The sequence below is a fragment of the Empidonax traillii genome, unplaced genomic scaffold, assembly GCF_003031625.1.
Source record: "Empidonax traillii isolate 1590-97213 ecotype Southwest subspecies unplaced genomic scaffold, ASM303162v1 scaffold816:size509043, whole genome shotgun sequence".
NCBI classification, from domain to species: domain Eukaryota; kingdom Metazoa; phylum Chordata; class Aves; order Passeriformes; family Tyrannidae; genus Empidonax; species Empidonax traillii.
This window is the reverse complement of record NW_020956009.1, coordinates 419,541-435,679: the sequence shown is the minus strand read 5'-3', so window position 1 is coordinate 435,679 and position 16,139 is coordinate 419,541. Positions and strand designations below refer to the sequence as shown.

The following is a 16,139-nucleotide window of genomic DNA, read 5'->3' as shown; positions in this document are numbered from 1 at the left end:
AGTGGGGTGTCTGTTGCAAGGGGCTGGCAAACGTGGTGCAGGGACCATGGACCAGCTCCTGTGGACTTGGAACAGTGGGGTCATAGTGGCTGTTTGGGAACCAGAGCTGATCACTCCCTTCCCCGCCCGCTATGGCTTGGAGCCAGTCAGGCTGGAGACTCCCACATCTCCATTTCAGGGTTCAGCACAGCCTTTGCTCTCTGACCCACACTGCTCCTGCAGGCACCCCCTTTCTGCCTGGACCCCAACATGGCCATAACCATGATGGCTTTGGCTCTGAGCAGGTGCAGCCCACGCTGAGCCCTGCAACCCCTTCCTGGGAAGACTGCTCTTCACCTTTTCTTTTCCTCCTGCATCCCGAATGCCCCAAGCCACCGGTGACCCCGGTGCTGCCATATTCATGCTACGACTCCACTCAGCCCCAGGGCACTGTGATGCCCAGTAGGTTAAGTGTCTCTTGCAGCAGCCCCCCAGGCCTCCTCTCCATCCCAGTGCCAGCTGGCCCTGCAGCGGGATTAGGCGAGAGCACGCGAGGAAAGCACCGAACATCTCTCCGGATCAAACGCCCACGGGGCAGTGGGGAGGGGGCGTAATTCATCCCCCCCCCTCCTCCACTCGAGACTGGCTCGGGGCTGCCCGGAGCTGGGATGAGCCTGCAGCCAGTGCTCAGTGGCGGTGGGAGGGAGGGGGAATCAGTCAGGTGTGGACGAGGTATGAGGGGAGGCAGGGATGGAGCCGCACTCGTGACAGCGGTGCCGAGCGCTCACGCGCATCCCTCCTCCCGCTGAGATGCAGCAGGGCCGGCCATCCCTCTGCTGCGTCTCCACCATCCGCAGCTCGCAGGGACCACCCGAGCCAGGTGAGGGGTCTCCAGGGCACGGCTGGGGGGGTGCAGGGCAGGGATGGGGGGCTTCAGGGCCGGCGAGTGTGGTGGGAGATGCTGCATGTGCATCCCTGGACGGTGGGCACAGCCTCTGGCTTGGCAGAGGAGCGGAGGGGATGGAGGGTGGCTGAGTGCTCTTGGGGATGCTGTGGTTACTCCCTGTGCAGGGCATGGGAAGGGGAGGAAAGCCTGTGTTGGATGTCACCCTGCTTGTCCCCACGTAGAGCCAGCCCAGGGCTGCCCTGCCGAGGGGCTCCTCCGTGCCCTTCCCTCTTGTGCTCCAAAACACTCGCTGCTTGGCACCACCTTACCCTCACCCGTGCCAAATGCTGCCTGGCAATGGGAAAGTTGGGACCTGAGGGCTGGCCTGGGGGGGACGAGGCTGTGGAGGAGCTGCCAGAGGAGCTGCCAGAGCCTCTGGGCTCCAGGACAGCCACTGCCTGCCCCAATGGGGAGCTCTGCCAGCAGTGCTCCCAGCCCTGCCTTTCTTCTTGCTTGGCTTGTTGTGTTCCCTTTGTCTTTCACCCCTCTCTCCCATCTGCTCCCACTCCTTCTCTCTCACCTCCAGCTGTGTTTGCTGGAGGACCAGACATGTCCATGTCCTGCTGCTGGAGGCAGATGCTCCATAGATCCCTATGGATATGGGTCCTGCTGATGGCCAGATCCCCCTTTCCTCTGCTCCCTGCAGTGAGTCCTGGGGAAGCCTCGGCATAGCCAAAAGAAGCTCCAGCACCAGCCCCTCCAGGCCTGCTGTGTCCATATCTACCACAACAGCTGGTGGGATGGACAGTTTCCAGCTTGGGGGTATCCCAGCGTGGCTGTGTCAGGTCTGGGTGCTCGGGTTGCTGGGGACAGGACAGCCAGTGGCATGGAGGGAGCATCGGGCACCCTTGGCTGGAGGGAGCACAGCCTGGTGTAGACCTTGCCCACCAGGTTCAGGGTGTCTGGGGCTTTCAGAAGCCATCAGAGACATCCCCATCCCCTGGGACAGACACAGAGACCACCCCTACCAGTCCTGCCTCTGTTCCCCACCGAGCCTCTCCATGCATCTTGCTTCAGCATGTTTTCCATGCAGTCACTTCCCCAGCCATCAGACAGGAGCCCTGCCTCAGTTTCCCCACGGCAACACTTGTCACTCGGCGTGTTTGAGAAGCAACGTTGTGTGATGTGGTCTGGGTATCCTGGGACACATGGACAGTTCTTTTTTGCTCTATTTTGACTTCTTTTGGCCCGTCGTTTTCCTCCTGCATGAAGGTGTGCTCGAACCATCTTTTTGAAACCTCTTCCCTCTTAAAACCCACTAATTAGGAAAATGAGCTGCGTCGGGGTTTCTCCATCCTTTTTGCTCTCCCAGGGTGGGTTACCCTGAGGGTGGATCTCCTTTGGGTGCTGCTCTGCTCTTGCAGGGGGGTTGTGACTTGCCCAGCAACCCGTGGTGGCAGCAGGTGAGCTGGGGGATGCTCTGGTCTTTGCTTCCACGGATCAGAGCTGCTTATGTCAAGCCGTCTGGCTTTTATCCGGAGCAGACAGAGCGTGAGCCCCTAATACCCACTTACCCCTCCTCCCACAGCAGCCAGGTCCCTTCACCCTCCTCCAAAGGAAAGCTTTGCATCCTCGTTGCAACCCCAATCCCCCCAGCTTGTTCAAACACAAGGAACTGGACTTCGAGGATCCTTGTGCACCCCTTCCGAACCAGGATATTCTATGAATAAGGGACAAAGAGTACTTGTTGTGTGTAAATGGCTCTTTGTGGTCATTATTGACGGGCTGGCAAGTTTGACCATCCCTAGAGTCCCATGGGTGCTCCTCAAGCACCCATGCTCTGTGCTGGGGGGACCAGCCTGCATCCCCTTCCCCATGGGGCTGCCCAGGGTGGGTTTCTCTGCTCCTCTTCCCTCAGTGGTGGCAGTTTGCTCTCAGCCTGTCCACGGAAAGCAGTCCCCTCCCAGTGCCTGTCCCAGCAGAGTGGCAGTGATGAGCAGGAGGTTCTAACCACGTGCTGGGATCAGCTGCAGGCCCCACGTCTGCTCGGCTGGCGGGTGTCAAAACAAGCGTGGCTTGTGAGGGGTTTGTGTGGGCAAACATCTTGTCGGGCGCCTGCTGGATCCTGGCGCCAGCTGGCGGGTTCCTGGGCAAGTGGGTTTTCTCCCTGGCAATGGGAAAGGAAGGCAGGAATGGGGGGATTTTGGAGGAGGGGCCTGAGATTAGCAGGTCCTGCGGGGCGGAAGAGGCATTTCTGGGTGCCCAAGCATGGGGTGGACGATCCCCGTGGCCACGTCTCACCCCCCTTCCCTCCGCAGCCGCCGCCGCCGCCACTGCCCACTTCAGCTTCTGCCGCAGCCTCCTGGAGCACACGGTGTCGGCCGAAAACCTCAGCTACCGCCTGCAGAGGAACCCGGGCAGCAGCCTCACCTGGCACGACGGCCGGAGCCAGCGCCCCGACGGCGGCCGCACCGTCAAACTCCTGCGCCAGCCGGGCACCGAGGGCTCGCAGGTACCACTGGGATCCCACCCCAGGTGTGCCAAGGGCAACTCAGCTCCTCACGTCCACCGACCCAGCGACTCCCCCGCAGGAGCATCTCCTCTTTCCCTGCAGGATCAGGCCTTCAGGTCCCATCTTGCTGATAGCCCTCGTGATTATCAGGCATTTGATTATAGGAATACATATAAATGTAATCATTTAAGTATGATCATCAGGCTGAGGGCTGTGCTGGGGTGAGCTCTGTGTGTCACCTCCCCTCTGTGTGTCACCTCTCCTCTGTGCATCACCTCCCCCCCCACAGCTGTAGCTGGGACTTAATTTTGCAGTAAATGTGCCAGAACCAAATTCTTTATAGTGCCTTAAAATGCCTGAGTGTTTTTGTACATCTCCCAGCCATGTTTGGGCCATTGTCCTCCTAAAATTTGGAACTTTATTGTATTAAGGAGGCTGTGAGCCAAAGGTTTCCATCCATTCACTGCTGCACAGCCACAGGAAGGAGCATCTTCCCTGCATGTGGCTCCTGGTGCTTCCCAGCCCCTCCATAACACCCTCAGAGTGCTGTTTAGAGGCAGCACGTCCAGCCAGTGACTGCTAAACAGAAAATGGGGAAAATCCAACTGCCCAGCTTCCAGCCCTCAGCGTGGAGATGCTTTTTCACTGCATGGGCCCAGCTGATTTGGGATCAGAGGGGAGCAGGGACCCTACAGTGGACACAATGTCCCATGTGCTGGTGGCGCTGTCCCCATCACCCACAGATGCCCAGGTGGCTGCTGCACCAGGGCACTCCAACTGCCATCTGTGCTCATCATGGCTCTCCCCCCTCCACCTCTGCGCAGACCAGAAGGATTTAGGGAGAGAAAGGGTTTCAATGTGCTGTAAGCAAGGAAAAATGCCCGAGCGAGAGGAGGTGATGCAAGTTGCTCCTTGCAAATCCCAGGGATGGCTTCCAAACCCCCCCCGGCTTCCTCAGCCACCTCCTGCTTCCCCACCAGAGCAGCCTCCCAGCCCTCCTGCCTGCTCTCCTCCACACTGGCGCTCGATATTCATGGCTGAGAGTTTATCAGAGAGACAGCACAGCTCAACCGGCTGGAAGACGAACCCATGATCCTTTACACCTTCCCTGCCCCTCTGGGGAGTTCAGGGCCTCCCTTGGGGACCCTCCACGGGGAGAGGAGGATGCGCCCCCAGCAGGCAGCGCAGGATTTAGGGATGCCGGGATGGTCCCCGGCGCAGGGCTGTGTCTGACGAGTGAAGCACGTGCAGCCGTGTGCGTGCTCAGGGAAATTGCCAGTTGTTTGTCACCTCTTCCCCCCCATGCCTCAGAGGGTTAGTTGGATAATAGCTGTGGGAAGCTCGCAGTAAGCTCCCGGGAAACTGGTTGTTATTCCCCCCCAGCCCCTCTACTTCTCATCATTACTCGTTAGTGAATCCAGAGCAAATCGCCTCCTCCTCCTCCTCCCCACGGCACGCTCTCCGGCGCGCTCAGCCGAGTGTGAAGGAGCCGCGCAGCCGGCGCGGGCTGGGGCTGCTCCCGCAGGCAAGAGACTCCCGGGATGCGTCTGGGAGAGCCGGGCAGCTGCCGGGGTCTCCCCAAAAGGGTGAGGGTTTGGTTAGGAAACCGAATCGTGTGCATTGTCTATCGCATTTTTCCAACTGCTTTGGAGATGGACTCCTTGGTTATTAATGCACAGCCTCCCAACTTTGCCTTCTTCCTTCCCTCTTGCTTGAAAGTTCCCAGCGAGCTCTGCTTGAGGAAAAGCCCCTTTCCAAGCCCAAACGCATCCCTGGGCACAGTGGCAGGGAACACATCCCAGACCCTCCACTGCCCTCCACTGCCTCATCTCCAGCATCTCTCCAGAACGTGTCATTAGCTTCAGTAACCGCGGGATGTCTGGAGTCCCTGTTACACTAATTATCCCTGCTCCTCTATTAGACATGCTTAATTAGCCAGTGTTCTCACTCAGAGGTCGATGTTGGCATACGCGCTGTCAACCTTTCCCGTGCTGGTGTGTCCCTGCATCCACTGCTGCTCCTGCCCTGCCCCTGCCGTGTCCTGAACATGAGTGGGCAGCAGGGACCCCTTTTCACACACATTTGCCCGGGATCCAGCCCAGGACAGTCCCAGAAGCTGGGCACAAGGAGGTGCTTTGGAGCAGTGATGTTTGCTGGTGCTGCTCCCGGATGAAGTCTCAGCATCACCAGCAGCAGAGAGCTCACCAATCTTTCCTGGGTGCTAAAATCAGGGAAGAGGAGATTCCTGCATCCTCCAGCCCCACTTACCCAGCAACCTCCCTGGGAGAATCAGGCCTGTTTCCCTGTGCAGTTAAAGCTTGAGATGATTGGGTTGCTCTGTACAAGACAAATCCAGGCTGCAATGACCTGGCAAGGCCGGAGTAGTTGTGATGTGGGAGAGGAGACTGAGCTACTGTGTGGCTCAGGGTGAGACTGAGTGGCTCACAGGGAGATTGGCCACTGCAGCAGGCAGCTGGAGGAAGGGAGGGAAGGTGGGATTTAGGGATGCTGTTGGACAAGCCTTGTTTCCCTGTGGGTATCACTCATTACTGTGCATGGCATAGATCTATGTGAGGTGGAGCGTGGCCGTGCTGGGGTGCTGAGGACTGTGACCCTGCTTTATCCTGGGTGTCCCCAGTCAGGGCAGCACCCCAAGAATGGGCTGTGGGGTTCAGAAATGGTTCTAGCACCTGAGAGGCTGCAGGACCTCATTGTGGCCAGTCAGCTCAGGACTGGAGGGGGTTGAGATGGAGAGAAAGGGAGAGTCCCTCCTGCTCCGGGGCACCAGCTGGCTGCTGGCTGCTTTCGTGGGGATTTCTGGTGGGGATGGATTTGCACTGGTATCAACATCTGCTGGGCATGGCTTTGCATTATTTCCTGCTGTCCTACAGGACCTCACTGGCCCCATCCCCACTGAGAGCTGCCAGCAAGAGCCTTTCTCTGCCTGGTGAGGAGGGGACCCTGAGGGCACCCCAGGACATCTCCTGAGCCTGAGCAATGCTCTGTTGGGCTGGGAGATGCAAAGGGGAGCCGGACTGGGTCTCTTGTCTGCAGCAGGAGGGCTGGGGAATGTGAGGTGTGGGGTCTGTATAGGGTAGGACCCTCAACTCAACCTCCCATCCTCCCTCCCATCACCTCCCTGACGGGTTCCTCTGACGCTGCCAATTTAGGGTGATCCCAGAGACTCCAGAGGGTGCAGAGCTGAATTCTGCCAGTGTCACCCCAATCCTGTGCAGCCAACCAGCCTCTCCCCGCTCCCTGTGGACTGACCTCCATTTTCCTCCTCGCAGGGTTGAATCCCACTAACCCCCTTCCCTCACACTCCCCTCAGGGCCGTGGCTGTGACCACTATGGCATCTACCACACCAGCCCCACGCTGGGCAGCCTGGTCAAGCCAGTGGTGCTCTGGACCCAGCAGGATGTGTGCAAATGGCTGAAGAAACACTGTCCACACAACTATCTCATCTACGTCGAGGCTTTCTCCCACCACGCCATCACAGGTACGGTGTGCCCTCCACTTCTCAGCTGGACTAATTACCTTTAGAACGTGCTCCTGAGAAAGGGCTGCTTGGAGGTTCATGGTTCAGAAGATGGATATATTCCCCATTTCTGTCCCTTCTGCCCACGAGATGCAGCCAGCGTGAGAGCAGGGGACACAGGGACACTGATCCGACCTGGGCAGGAGGCATCTGCCACTGAGGTGACCTCCAGGATGGGTTGGAAGTTGTTGTAAAGGAGGATAAATTGGTTTATAGGTTAGGGAAGTCTCTTCTCCTCACCTACACTTCTATAATAATATTTTTATTGTTTTTTTAAATACTGAACATTTTTGCAGAAGAGGAAAAGCTCTGCCCAGCAAGAGTCCAAGCTGCAGATGTCTTTGTCCAGCTCTGAATCCAACTCCCAACCAAGTCCTTGGAGCTGACCCACTTCTCAGACCTGCTCCCCCCTCTGTGCTCCCTGGGGACAGTAGCTTTGACCTCTGTGTAAGAGGGCAGAGCTCTGCCAGGCCCAGGGGACGGCAACAGGGAGGGGAGCACCGGAGCTGCCCGGGAGGGATGCACAGCCCTAATGCAAGAGCTCAGCCAGCCCTTGCCTGGGCAACAAAGGCAGCATTAGCGAGTGTACGCTGGGAAGCAAGGACAAAAGCTGGTTTTAAATCTCTTGTCCAATAGCCCCCAGACTGGAGGAGAGTGGCTGGGTGGGGAGAGGAGTGCTAATGCGTTGTGATGGGCACCTCCATTCCCCCGGGATGGCCAGCCCGTGTGGGGACCTCACGCTCGGAAAAACATCTCCTCTTGTGGGAGGTGGAGCGGAGAAATGGAAAGCTGCTGCCCGCGGGGGTGGGTTACACGACTGCGGTGGCAGTACCTGTCAGAGGCTGGGGACATGGAGCTGTCTCTGACAGTGAGGCCACGAATCACAGCCCCATAGAATGGTCTGAGTTGAAAGGGACCTTAAAACTCATTTTGTTCCAACCCCTTGCCATGGGCAGGGACACCTTCGTCGCTCCAAGCCCCGTCCAACCTGGCCTTGGGCACTTTCAGGGATGGGGCAGCCACAGCTTCTCTGGGCAACCTGTGCCAGGGCCTCATCACCCTCACAGGGAAGAATTCCTTACCAATATCCATCCCATCCAACCCCGCCCTCTGTCAGTGCGAAGCCATTTCTCCCTTGTCCTGTCTCTCCATGCCCTTCCCCATCCCCGTGAGCCTGGGCAGTGGAAGAGCACTTCAGGATTCCTTCCGTCCCTGCACACTGACGGGCTCCCCTTTGCGTGGCGCTTCCCTGGGGTCCCCAACAGAGCCGTTTGGTGTTTGCAGGCCGGGCACTGCTGCGGCTGAACGGGGAGAAGCTGCAGCGCATGGGGATCGCGCTGGAGGCGCAGCGGCAGGAGGTCCTGCAGCAGGTCCTGCAGCTCCAGGTGCGCGAGGAGGTCCGGAACCTGCAGCTGCTCAGCCAAGGTAGGGCGAGCGGGGGATGCCAGGCAGGGGGAGGCTCCAGGGCTGGGCTGTGGGTGCGAAGGGATGAGTTGTGGTAAGCGGGGCCAAAAAATGCGTCAGCACCGTTTTGCGTGGAAGGGAGGAGGTTCTGCGGGGCTGGAGGTGGGTGAGCTGGGATGCGCCACCCTGCAGGCTGTTTATTCCTTCCTCTCCCACCTTGTTCCAGCTTCTTTTGGAAATGTCTCCTAGCTGATCCATCTGTTTGGCAGATTGCACCAACACTGTGAACCGAGCTCCGCTGGGATGGGCTGTGCCCCGTCGGTACGAGACCTGAGCCACACACTTGGAATACGAAGAGACAGCTTCCCAGGCACTCCGGGGCTCCTCTCCTGCTTCTTCCTTCTCTTTCTTTTAGAGGAATACATTCCTGTGCAGGGATGGAATGTTTCTTCCAGCAGACATGGCTCTTGGCTGAAGGAAAATTAGCAAAGCAGCTGCTGGGACAGATGATGAACTTTCCCCCACCTGAGCCTGATGGTTCAGAGGGAAAGAGATGGAAAAAAGGAGATGGCAGCATGCACAGCTCAGTACTGTGGAGAAATGGAACGCAGTGATTCCTGGGACAGCTCAGAGCCACGTGCAGGACACTGAAGCGTTATGCACATGGGCAATATCCCAGCACTCGGCAACTTGTATCCGTGCCTCGGAGCTTATTTAGGGAGCTTTAGTTTTCTCATCAGACTGGGCTGTCTTCCAGCGTCCGAGGAGGTGACGTTATCAGTAGCAAATAAGACGATCCAACCGGCCAAAAAAATTCAAAGTGGGGCCAAGACCCCAGCTTGGTGAGTTAAAAATGGAGCTGAGTCATCGGAGCTGGAAAATCTGGAAGTAAAGGCAGGGTGGATGCGCCGAGAGGGTGCCGTGGCCTGGAGGGAAATGTGCCAGGAGCTGGTCCCTCATCCACGGGCAGAGCGGGGAGCCCGTGCAGGGGCCAGCGGGAGCTGACGTGGAGGCTGCCGGCTGGTGCTGGGTGCTGCCCTGGGGTGAGGCTGGCGGATTACTGGGTGCCAGGTCCCCCCCAGCCCCAACACCCAGCCCTGCTCCTGTCCTTGCTCCCAGCAGCTCTGAACAGCTCTGCTCCACCAGGTGCTCATCCTGACCTCCTGCCCAGGGGCTGGCGGTGGTGCCACCAAATCCAGGCGCCTTCCTGATGACCTTCACCATCAATAAGGTGAAGGTGTTTGCTGTTACACCCCTCCACCCACTAAACCACCCTGTCCAGAGTCACAGACGGCTCATGTGGGCAGGTAAGGAACGCCCATGTGTAGAATAGGATTTGGGGGCGGGGTGGACGTTGTCACGTCCCCACGTTCCACCTGCAGTGATGAGGGCAGGGCTGTGGATCGTGGGGGTCCTCAAACAGCAGCACCCCAAAAGTCCTTGCAGCACTGGGATGTGGAGGCAGGTCACAGTGCCCCCCAGCCGGGCACCCACCCACCTGCTCCTCTGCTGGTAATAAATTACAGACTGTTATTTTAACTCACTGTTCTTCCAACTCTTCCCACGTCTGAACTTGCACCGCGAGTTTGGTCCCTCCAGCCCTCCCTGGGGATGCTCAGGAAATGTCTGCAGCCCTCAATCCCCTGGGACAAGCACCTCAATGCGGGACAGGGGTCCTGATGACAGTCCTGTGGGAATGAGCCTCAGGCTGGGGGTTTGCCAGCATTTGATTCCCCCTCAACTCCACAGAACCACTGAGAAGTAAAAAGCTTCTCATCTTTGCTGGCTTGTGGCTAAATGGGGACAGTGGGGGGATTTGGGGTCATCGATTCTGCTGTGAGGGAGGGATATGGTGGGGAAGTGCAGGATGCAGGATGCATGGAGCATCCCTGGGCTCTGGCTGTGATGAGTCCTCAGAGGGGTTGTACAAGGTTCAGGCAATGTAAATGTCTCAGAAACAAAATCTGGTTCTCAAACCATTACGGTTTGGATAACAGATTCACCAAATGGTACTCAGATCCAAGCAGGGGGGTTCTGTCTCCTGCACCTGAGTGGTCCCAATAGCACCAGCATTGCCAGTGAAATTTCTCACTCACATCTGTCACCCTCAGAGCAGAGGTTTGGTGCTGGTCTGAAGGCAAAGCCCCCAGATACCAAAAATCCAAATTTTCTCCTGAAAGGCATAATCTGGTTGGTGCCCACGGCAGAGCAACCCAGGCCACATGACCGACATCTCCCCTCTCTGCCTGGGGGTCGGGGGTCTGTGACCCCCTGGCTCCAATCTGCAGGGAACCAGCTCCAGGGCTTTCCTGTGCAGCCCACAGCACCCCAGGACACAGAAATTGGAATTTTCTACTCTGCCCGTACTGACCTTTTCAAATATGCAGCAAAATTGGCTCTTCTCACCTCGCTAGAGACTCATGAGCAACAGAGCTGGGAGAATTTATTGAATTTTATGAATAGGAAAGAAAAGACAGGAAAAAGCCTATCTTCCCTCGCCGTGGGGTTTGTTTTTGCCCTGGCAGTGGGTACTGGGGGGGCAGTGGGAGTGGTGGGAGGGCTGCGGCGTGACTGGGGTGTCGAACACCCCCGAGAGCAAAGGACGGCTGCCGAATGTCTGCGCATCGTTAGAGGGAGATACTGAGCTTCTCTCCAGAGCGTCGGAGCTGCACGGGGAGAAATGGCTTCTCCAGTCTCCAGCTGGGCTCATGCAGTAAGTTGGATTGTAATGCAGCTGTGGCACACGAAGCAGTGCTGGGGCTGCCCCGGGCCCTCTGGGAAAGGCAGGGTCCCCGCCCAAGTCCTGCTCCAAAGCCCAGCTGCCCTTTGCTGTGGTGTCCCCGTGTGCCATGTCCACCTCTGCTGGGCTGTGCTCTAGCTCCCTCCAGCTCCTCATCCACATGGAAGAAACGAGACACAGAAGAAAGCAGAAACACCACCAGTGCACTTGGATGGAGCCCTGAGAACAGCCCTGTTGGGGTGTCCCTCTGAGACCCACCAGGGCAGGATGGGGCTGGAGGAGCCAGGTGAAACAATACTCATAAGACAGGCAGGTGGATGCTGTCCTGCCCTTAGTCCCCTGCTCTGTGAGGATGGTGATGGTGAGAGCAGAACATCCTTCCAGGCTGGCTGTGGACCAAAGCTCTGGTTCTGGACCAGTGTCTGGTGCCATCTAACCCCCTTGGCTTGTCTGAGGGGCACCCAGGACTCTGCCCAGGGAAGGAGGATTCACCTGGAGCAGCCCTGACACAGCTTTGCCTTCAGTAGCTCTGGGCACTCAGCACAAATCCATCTGCCTGGTGGATCCAAGGCAGCACAGTCCTCCCCATGGGCAAGAACCTTGGGGGTGCTGCACCAGGACCCTGGAAACTGGAGGGAGATGAATGCTCAGATTCTCAGATAGAGGCACAGCTCGGTCACTTCTCAGCTTTTGCTGAGCAAGAAAAATACCTTCTACTTGTCCAGCTCTTATCTGCCAGCGGTATTCCAGGCACTGCCCCAAAACAAATAGCGCCAGACAATGAAAAACAGATGAATTGGGCGTAGATTCATGCAATATTAAAACCAGACAACAATTAAAGTAAACAGAAAACACTAGCAAGTATCAGTCAGCCCCCTGCAGCAGGCAGGAGGATGCAGGCAGCAGCACTAGGGCGCAGGGTCGGGCAATGGCCACTCACAGAGCATGTGATTCCTGTCCCTGATAAACTTTTTTACCACTTTTTTTTTGGTGGAAATTTTTTACAGTGATCAGGACAATGCATCACTGGCATCAAGGATAATGTTCAGCATCTTCCTGTCTTACACAGGGACAATCCAGCAATCCGTTCCCAGTGGTAGAGGCGGTTTGCAGATTCCAGCAAGGTTTTCAAGCAGAAAATAAAAAAGCCAGCAGAGATGCCCATAGAAAATGTATGCAAATTTGTCTGAGTAATTACTGAGCCCGGCTTGATGATGCAGACACCTCCAGCTCTGAAACGCTGCTGATTGCAGCTCTGATGCGGGAAACGATCCCCATTCCTCTGAGACTGAAATTCACTCTCGGGTGCTGGAGGAGCCTGCACTGTCCGTGGCTGCACGGGGTGAGAGGACACAGTGTGCTGAGCAGGGGGGTGTCAGCTCCTGCCACCGGCTCTGCTGAGCTGGAGCCAGTTTAAATTGGAATCCTGTCACCAGCGGATTGCTCGCTCAGTCCAATTAGGACCCTGTCATCCCATCAGGTGCCCAGGGAGGATTACAAACCACCCAAAATCATCGGATGGGAAGCTTGACATGAGTGTGAAATGTGTGCTGGCGGCCCAGAAAGCCAACCCTGGGATGCCTCCCCAGCAGTGGGGGCAGCAGGGTGAGGGGGGTTTCTTCATTTCTGCTCTGCACCTGCAGTGCTGCCTCCAGCTCTGGGTCCCTCAACATCAGAAGGGTGTGGAGCTGTTGGAGCAAGTCCAGAATAGGGACACCAAGATTCTCAAGGGCTGGAGACCCTTTGCTATGGATACAGGCTGAGAGAAATGGGGTTGTTCAACCTGGAGACAAAAAGGCTCCGGCGAGACCTATGAGCACCTTCCAGTACCTAAAGAGGCTCCAGGACAGCTGGAGAGGGACTTTGGACAAGAACATGGAGTGACAGGACAAGGGGGAATGGTTTCAGACTGACAGAGGGGAGGGTTAGCCTGGATATTAGAAAGAAATTCTTGCCTGTGAGAGTGGTGAGGCTGGGGCACAGATTGCCCAGAGAATCTGTGGATGCCCCATCCCTGGAAGTGAGCAGCAGCCTGGAAGGGCTGCCCAGGTGCTGGTTTGAATCAGGGCAACCCTGAGAGGCATGAGATGCCAGCTCCTGCAAGGGGCACAGTGAAACAGCTGCTCCTGGGATGCTCCAGCAGCCTCATCCCAGCACTGGCAAACCTCTGTTTGCCCCATCCCATAGCCCTGGTCCCCATCCCACTGCCTGGTGCTGGAGGACAAGACAGAACTTGTGGACATGCAGGGTATCACAGCGACAGCATCACAAGTCTTCTGCCCCAGCATGTCCTTACTGCACATCCAGGACTAATCAATCTTGATTCATTGCTAATGAACTTGAGAACAGTGTTGGGATGGATCAGGTGCCACTCAGGGTGAGATGGATAATATAATTAAGATTTCCTCAAAGGTCCCGTTTTTCTTACCTTGTTAATTAAGCTGATGTGGGGCCCTCCATGCAGAATACGTAATGAGAGGCTGCCAAGACAGAGTTGGCTGTTAGCAGGAGGTGGTGCTGAGGAAAACGCCGGCCTTGACCATGTGGTTGGGGATAGTTTAGGAGTTCTTTGGGGGTTTGGTCCTCCCAGAGTGGCCAAGAGCTGATCTCTGCTGAGGAGTTGCTACATCCTTCAGACAAATGTACTTGGACTGTGCAGGGCAGGGTGTGCAGTCCCGGGAATGCAGGTGGAGATGGATGGGATCATCCACATCCAGGACAGCCTGAGCACCACGGGGCAAATGACAGCTTCCCAAAGCACAGCCCAGGGTGTGGGGACAGCCACTGCCTGCAGAAAGCCACGAGCAGCCCCATGGCCTCAAGGAGCAGCTCTCACTGGTGCCGGAGCCAGGGGGGTGGGAATGAGGCAACTCTGCTCCACTCCCCACGGCCCAGGCATGTTTTTGGTACTTGCACTCTGGTGGTGACTTATGACAATGAATTAATGGTCTCTTAATAAGGGTGACAGTTCCCTTAATTAGAAAGTATCAGAGCAGGGATAATTGCTTTATTTCATTTTGTTCTCCCGTATTACTTCCTTCATTTTTGGTCCCTGTTCTCAGCTGCTGGATGCCCTCTGGGAGCTCTGCCTCCCCAGAGCCAGAAACACTCCCAGGGTCAATGGACATGACACGGAGCAGGGAAGGATGGAGAGAGGTGGGTGTGGGAAGGGCTGTGGTGCTGTGGTTTCACTGGGACAAAGATGGAGGGCGGTGGTGCTGCCACTTTCACGGGGCCAGAGCCAGATCTGTGGCAGTGCCAGGACCTGCCACAAAAAATTAGGGAGGATTTGATGAGGCCACAGAGCTTCACTACCAGTCCTGTCCCGCATCCCTACATCCCCACCATCCTCCACGGGGCTGTGGCTGCCCCAGAGACCTGCACCCCTGGCTTGGGATGGGTCTCCATGGAACCCTGTGGGTCGATACGACCAGATGCCCCCATGTCAATACGACCTTGTAAATCATAAAAAGCAGCCTCAGGAATTCCTGAGAGCTTCGTTCCTCCTTGAGGCAGGAGTATTTCCCCACCCTAAACCTTCCCTCTTTGCACTGCAACAATTTCCTTTCTCACCATATCCAAAATTAAACCTGTTCGGATTTTCTCTCGCTCTTTTTTTCCTCCCCTTTGGCTTGTATTTGCTGAGTGCATTCAAGCACGGGGGAGGGGGGTGGGGGGGGAAATAATAAAAAAAGCCATCAGCATAATTCCCGGCTGTCGGAGTGATGGCGGGCTCGGGTTTCCAATCAGCGGCCCAGGCTGCGGAGCCGCGTGCGGGAGGAGGCTGGGGCTGGCCCGGATGCTGCCGCACGAACCAGCTGTGATTCCCTCTTTGTTCGGGAATAGCTGAGCCTCAGCCGGACCAGCCTCTGCACAGCCCGTCCTGCGGATGTGTGAGCATGTGGCTGCTCCAAGGGGCTTTGTCCCCCCCTGCCACTCCAAGGATAAAGGGGACGGAGCAGCTGGGCTGCGATCCTTTATCCCAGGATAAAGCCCTGGGAGACGGGGAACGCTGAGTCTCCCATCCAGGTCTGGGCATTGTGGTTGTGCCCTTTCCCTCCTCACCTGTCTCTGTGTCTGGTGCACGAGGCTCAGCAGACATGGGTTGAAGTCTGGGCTCCCAGCGCTCCCACGTACTGAGCATCCCACCACCCGGACAGCGGAGATGCTGCTGCTGGCACAGTCCCATGTGCACAGCAGCTAGTGGGAGTTTTTGGGAGGTCTCCAGAGCAGGGGCGCTTGGAAGAGGCTCTGCAGACACAGCATCTGTTTTATTGTAACAGTGCTAAGGGTCTGAAAGGTGCTGCTGCAGCCTCTGGGTCACACACTGGCACAGGCTGCCCAGGGAAGCTGTGGCTGCCCCATCCCTGCAAGTGTTCAAGGCCGGGTTGGAGGGAACTTGGAGCAATCTGGGATAGTGGAAGGTGTCCCTACCCATGACAGGGGGAGTGGAACTAGATGGTCTTTAAGGTCCCTTCCGACCTAAACCATTTCATGATTCTTTGATTCTAATATGTATATTAAAGTTACTTTTTAAAGTGTAAATGCCCCATCAGCCTGTCCCACTCTGGGCAAGGGGCACATTCCTGCCCCTAGGTCCCAACATCCTGTGAGGATCTGCATCCAGAAAATCAGATTTTTTTCCTGCAAGATGGTGTTTTTTCTTCATTTTTGGCCAGGTCTTTACAAGCCAGAACTGACTCTTGTCAGGGGTACCTGAGATTGCTGCTGGGTCAGGGTGGGAGTCACTGTACTGGCTGCATCTCAGCAGACATGGGGCAGCTCCAGGGAGATCTTCTGTTCAACACCAGCACAAGAGGCTGAAGAAGCAGTGTCAGGAGTGTGTGTAGGATGGCAGCACCTCGCTGATCCTGGCTGTGTAATTGTTTTTTCCCCTATCTCCTCTTCCTGGGGTCCGTATCAATTTAATTTACATGCTCAGTGGCTTGAACTGTTTCATCCCTGCTGCCAACTACCTTCTCCAGCATTTACAGCCACAGTCTCTGCTGGGCTGCTGCTCCTTGGCCTCCTCCTGCCTTGAGCGGTGGGAACAGTGGGAATGGCGGGAATGGTGGCCCA

The 16,139-nt window shown here is 56.7% G+C and overlaps 1 protein-coding gene across 1 annotated transcript; it reads left to right on the top strand.

Annotated features, from left to right (window-relative positions):
• Window positions 1–713: 713 nt before the first annotated feature.
• Window positions 714–9,859, top strand: SAMD10 (sterile alpha motif domain containing 10). The gene is given in 6 exon segments (XM_027901807.1): window positions 714–751; window positions 753–859; window positions 3,184–3,377; window positions 6,709–6,877; window positions 8,201–8,341; window positions 8,590–9,859. Coding segments are annotated over 6 exon segments (714 nt in total). The 3' UTR covers window positions 8,655–9,859.
• The last annotated feature ends 6,280 nt before the right edge of the window (window positions 9,860–16,139 follow it).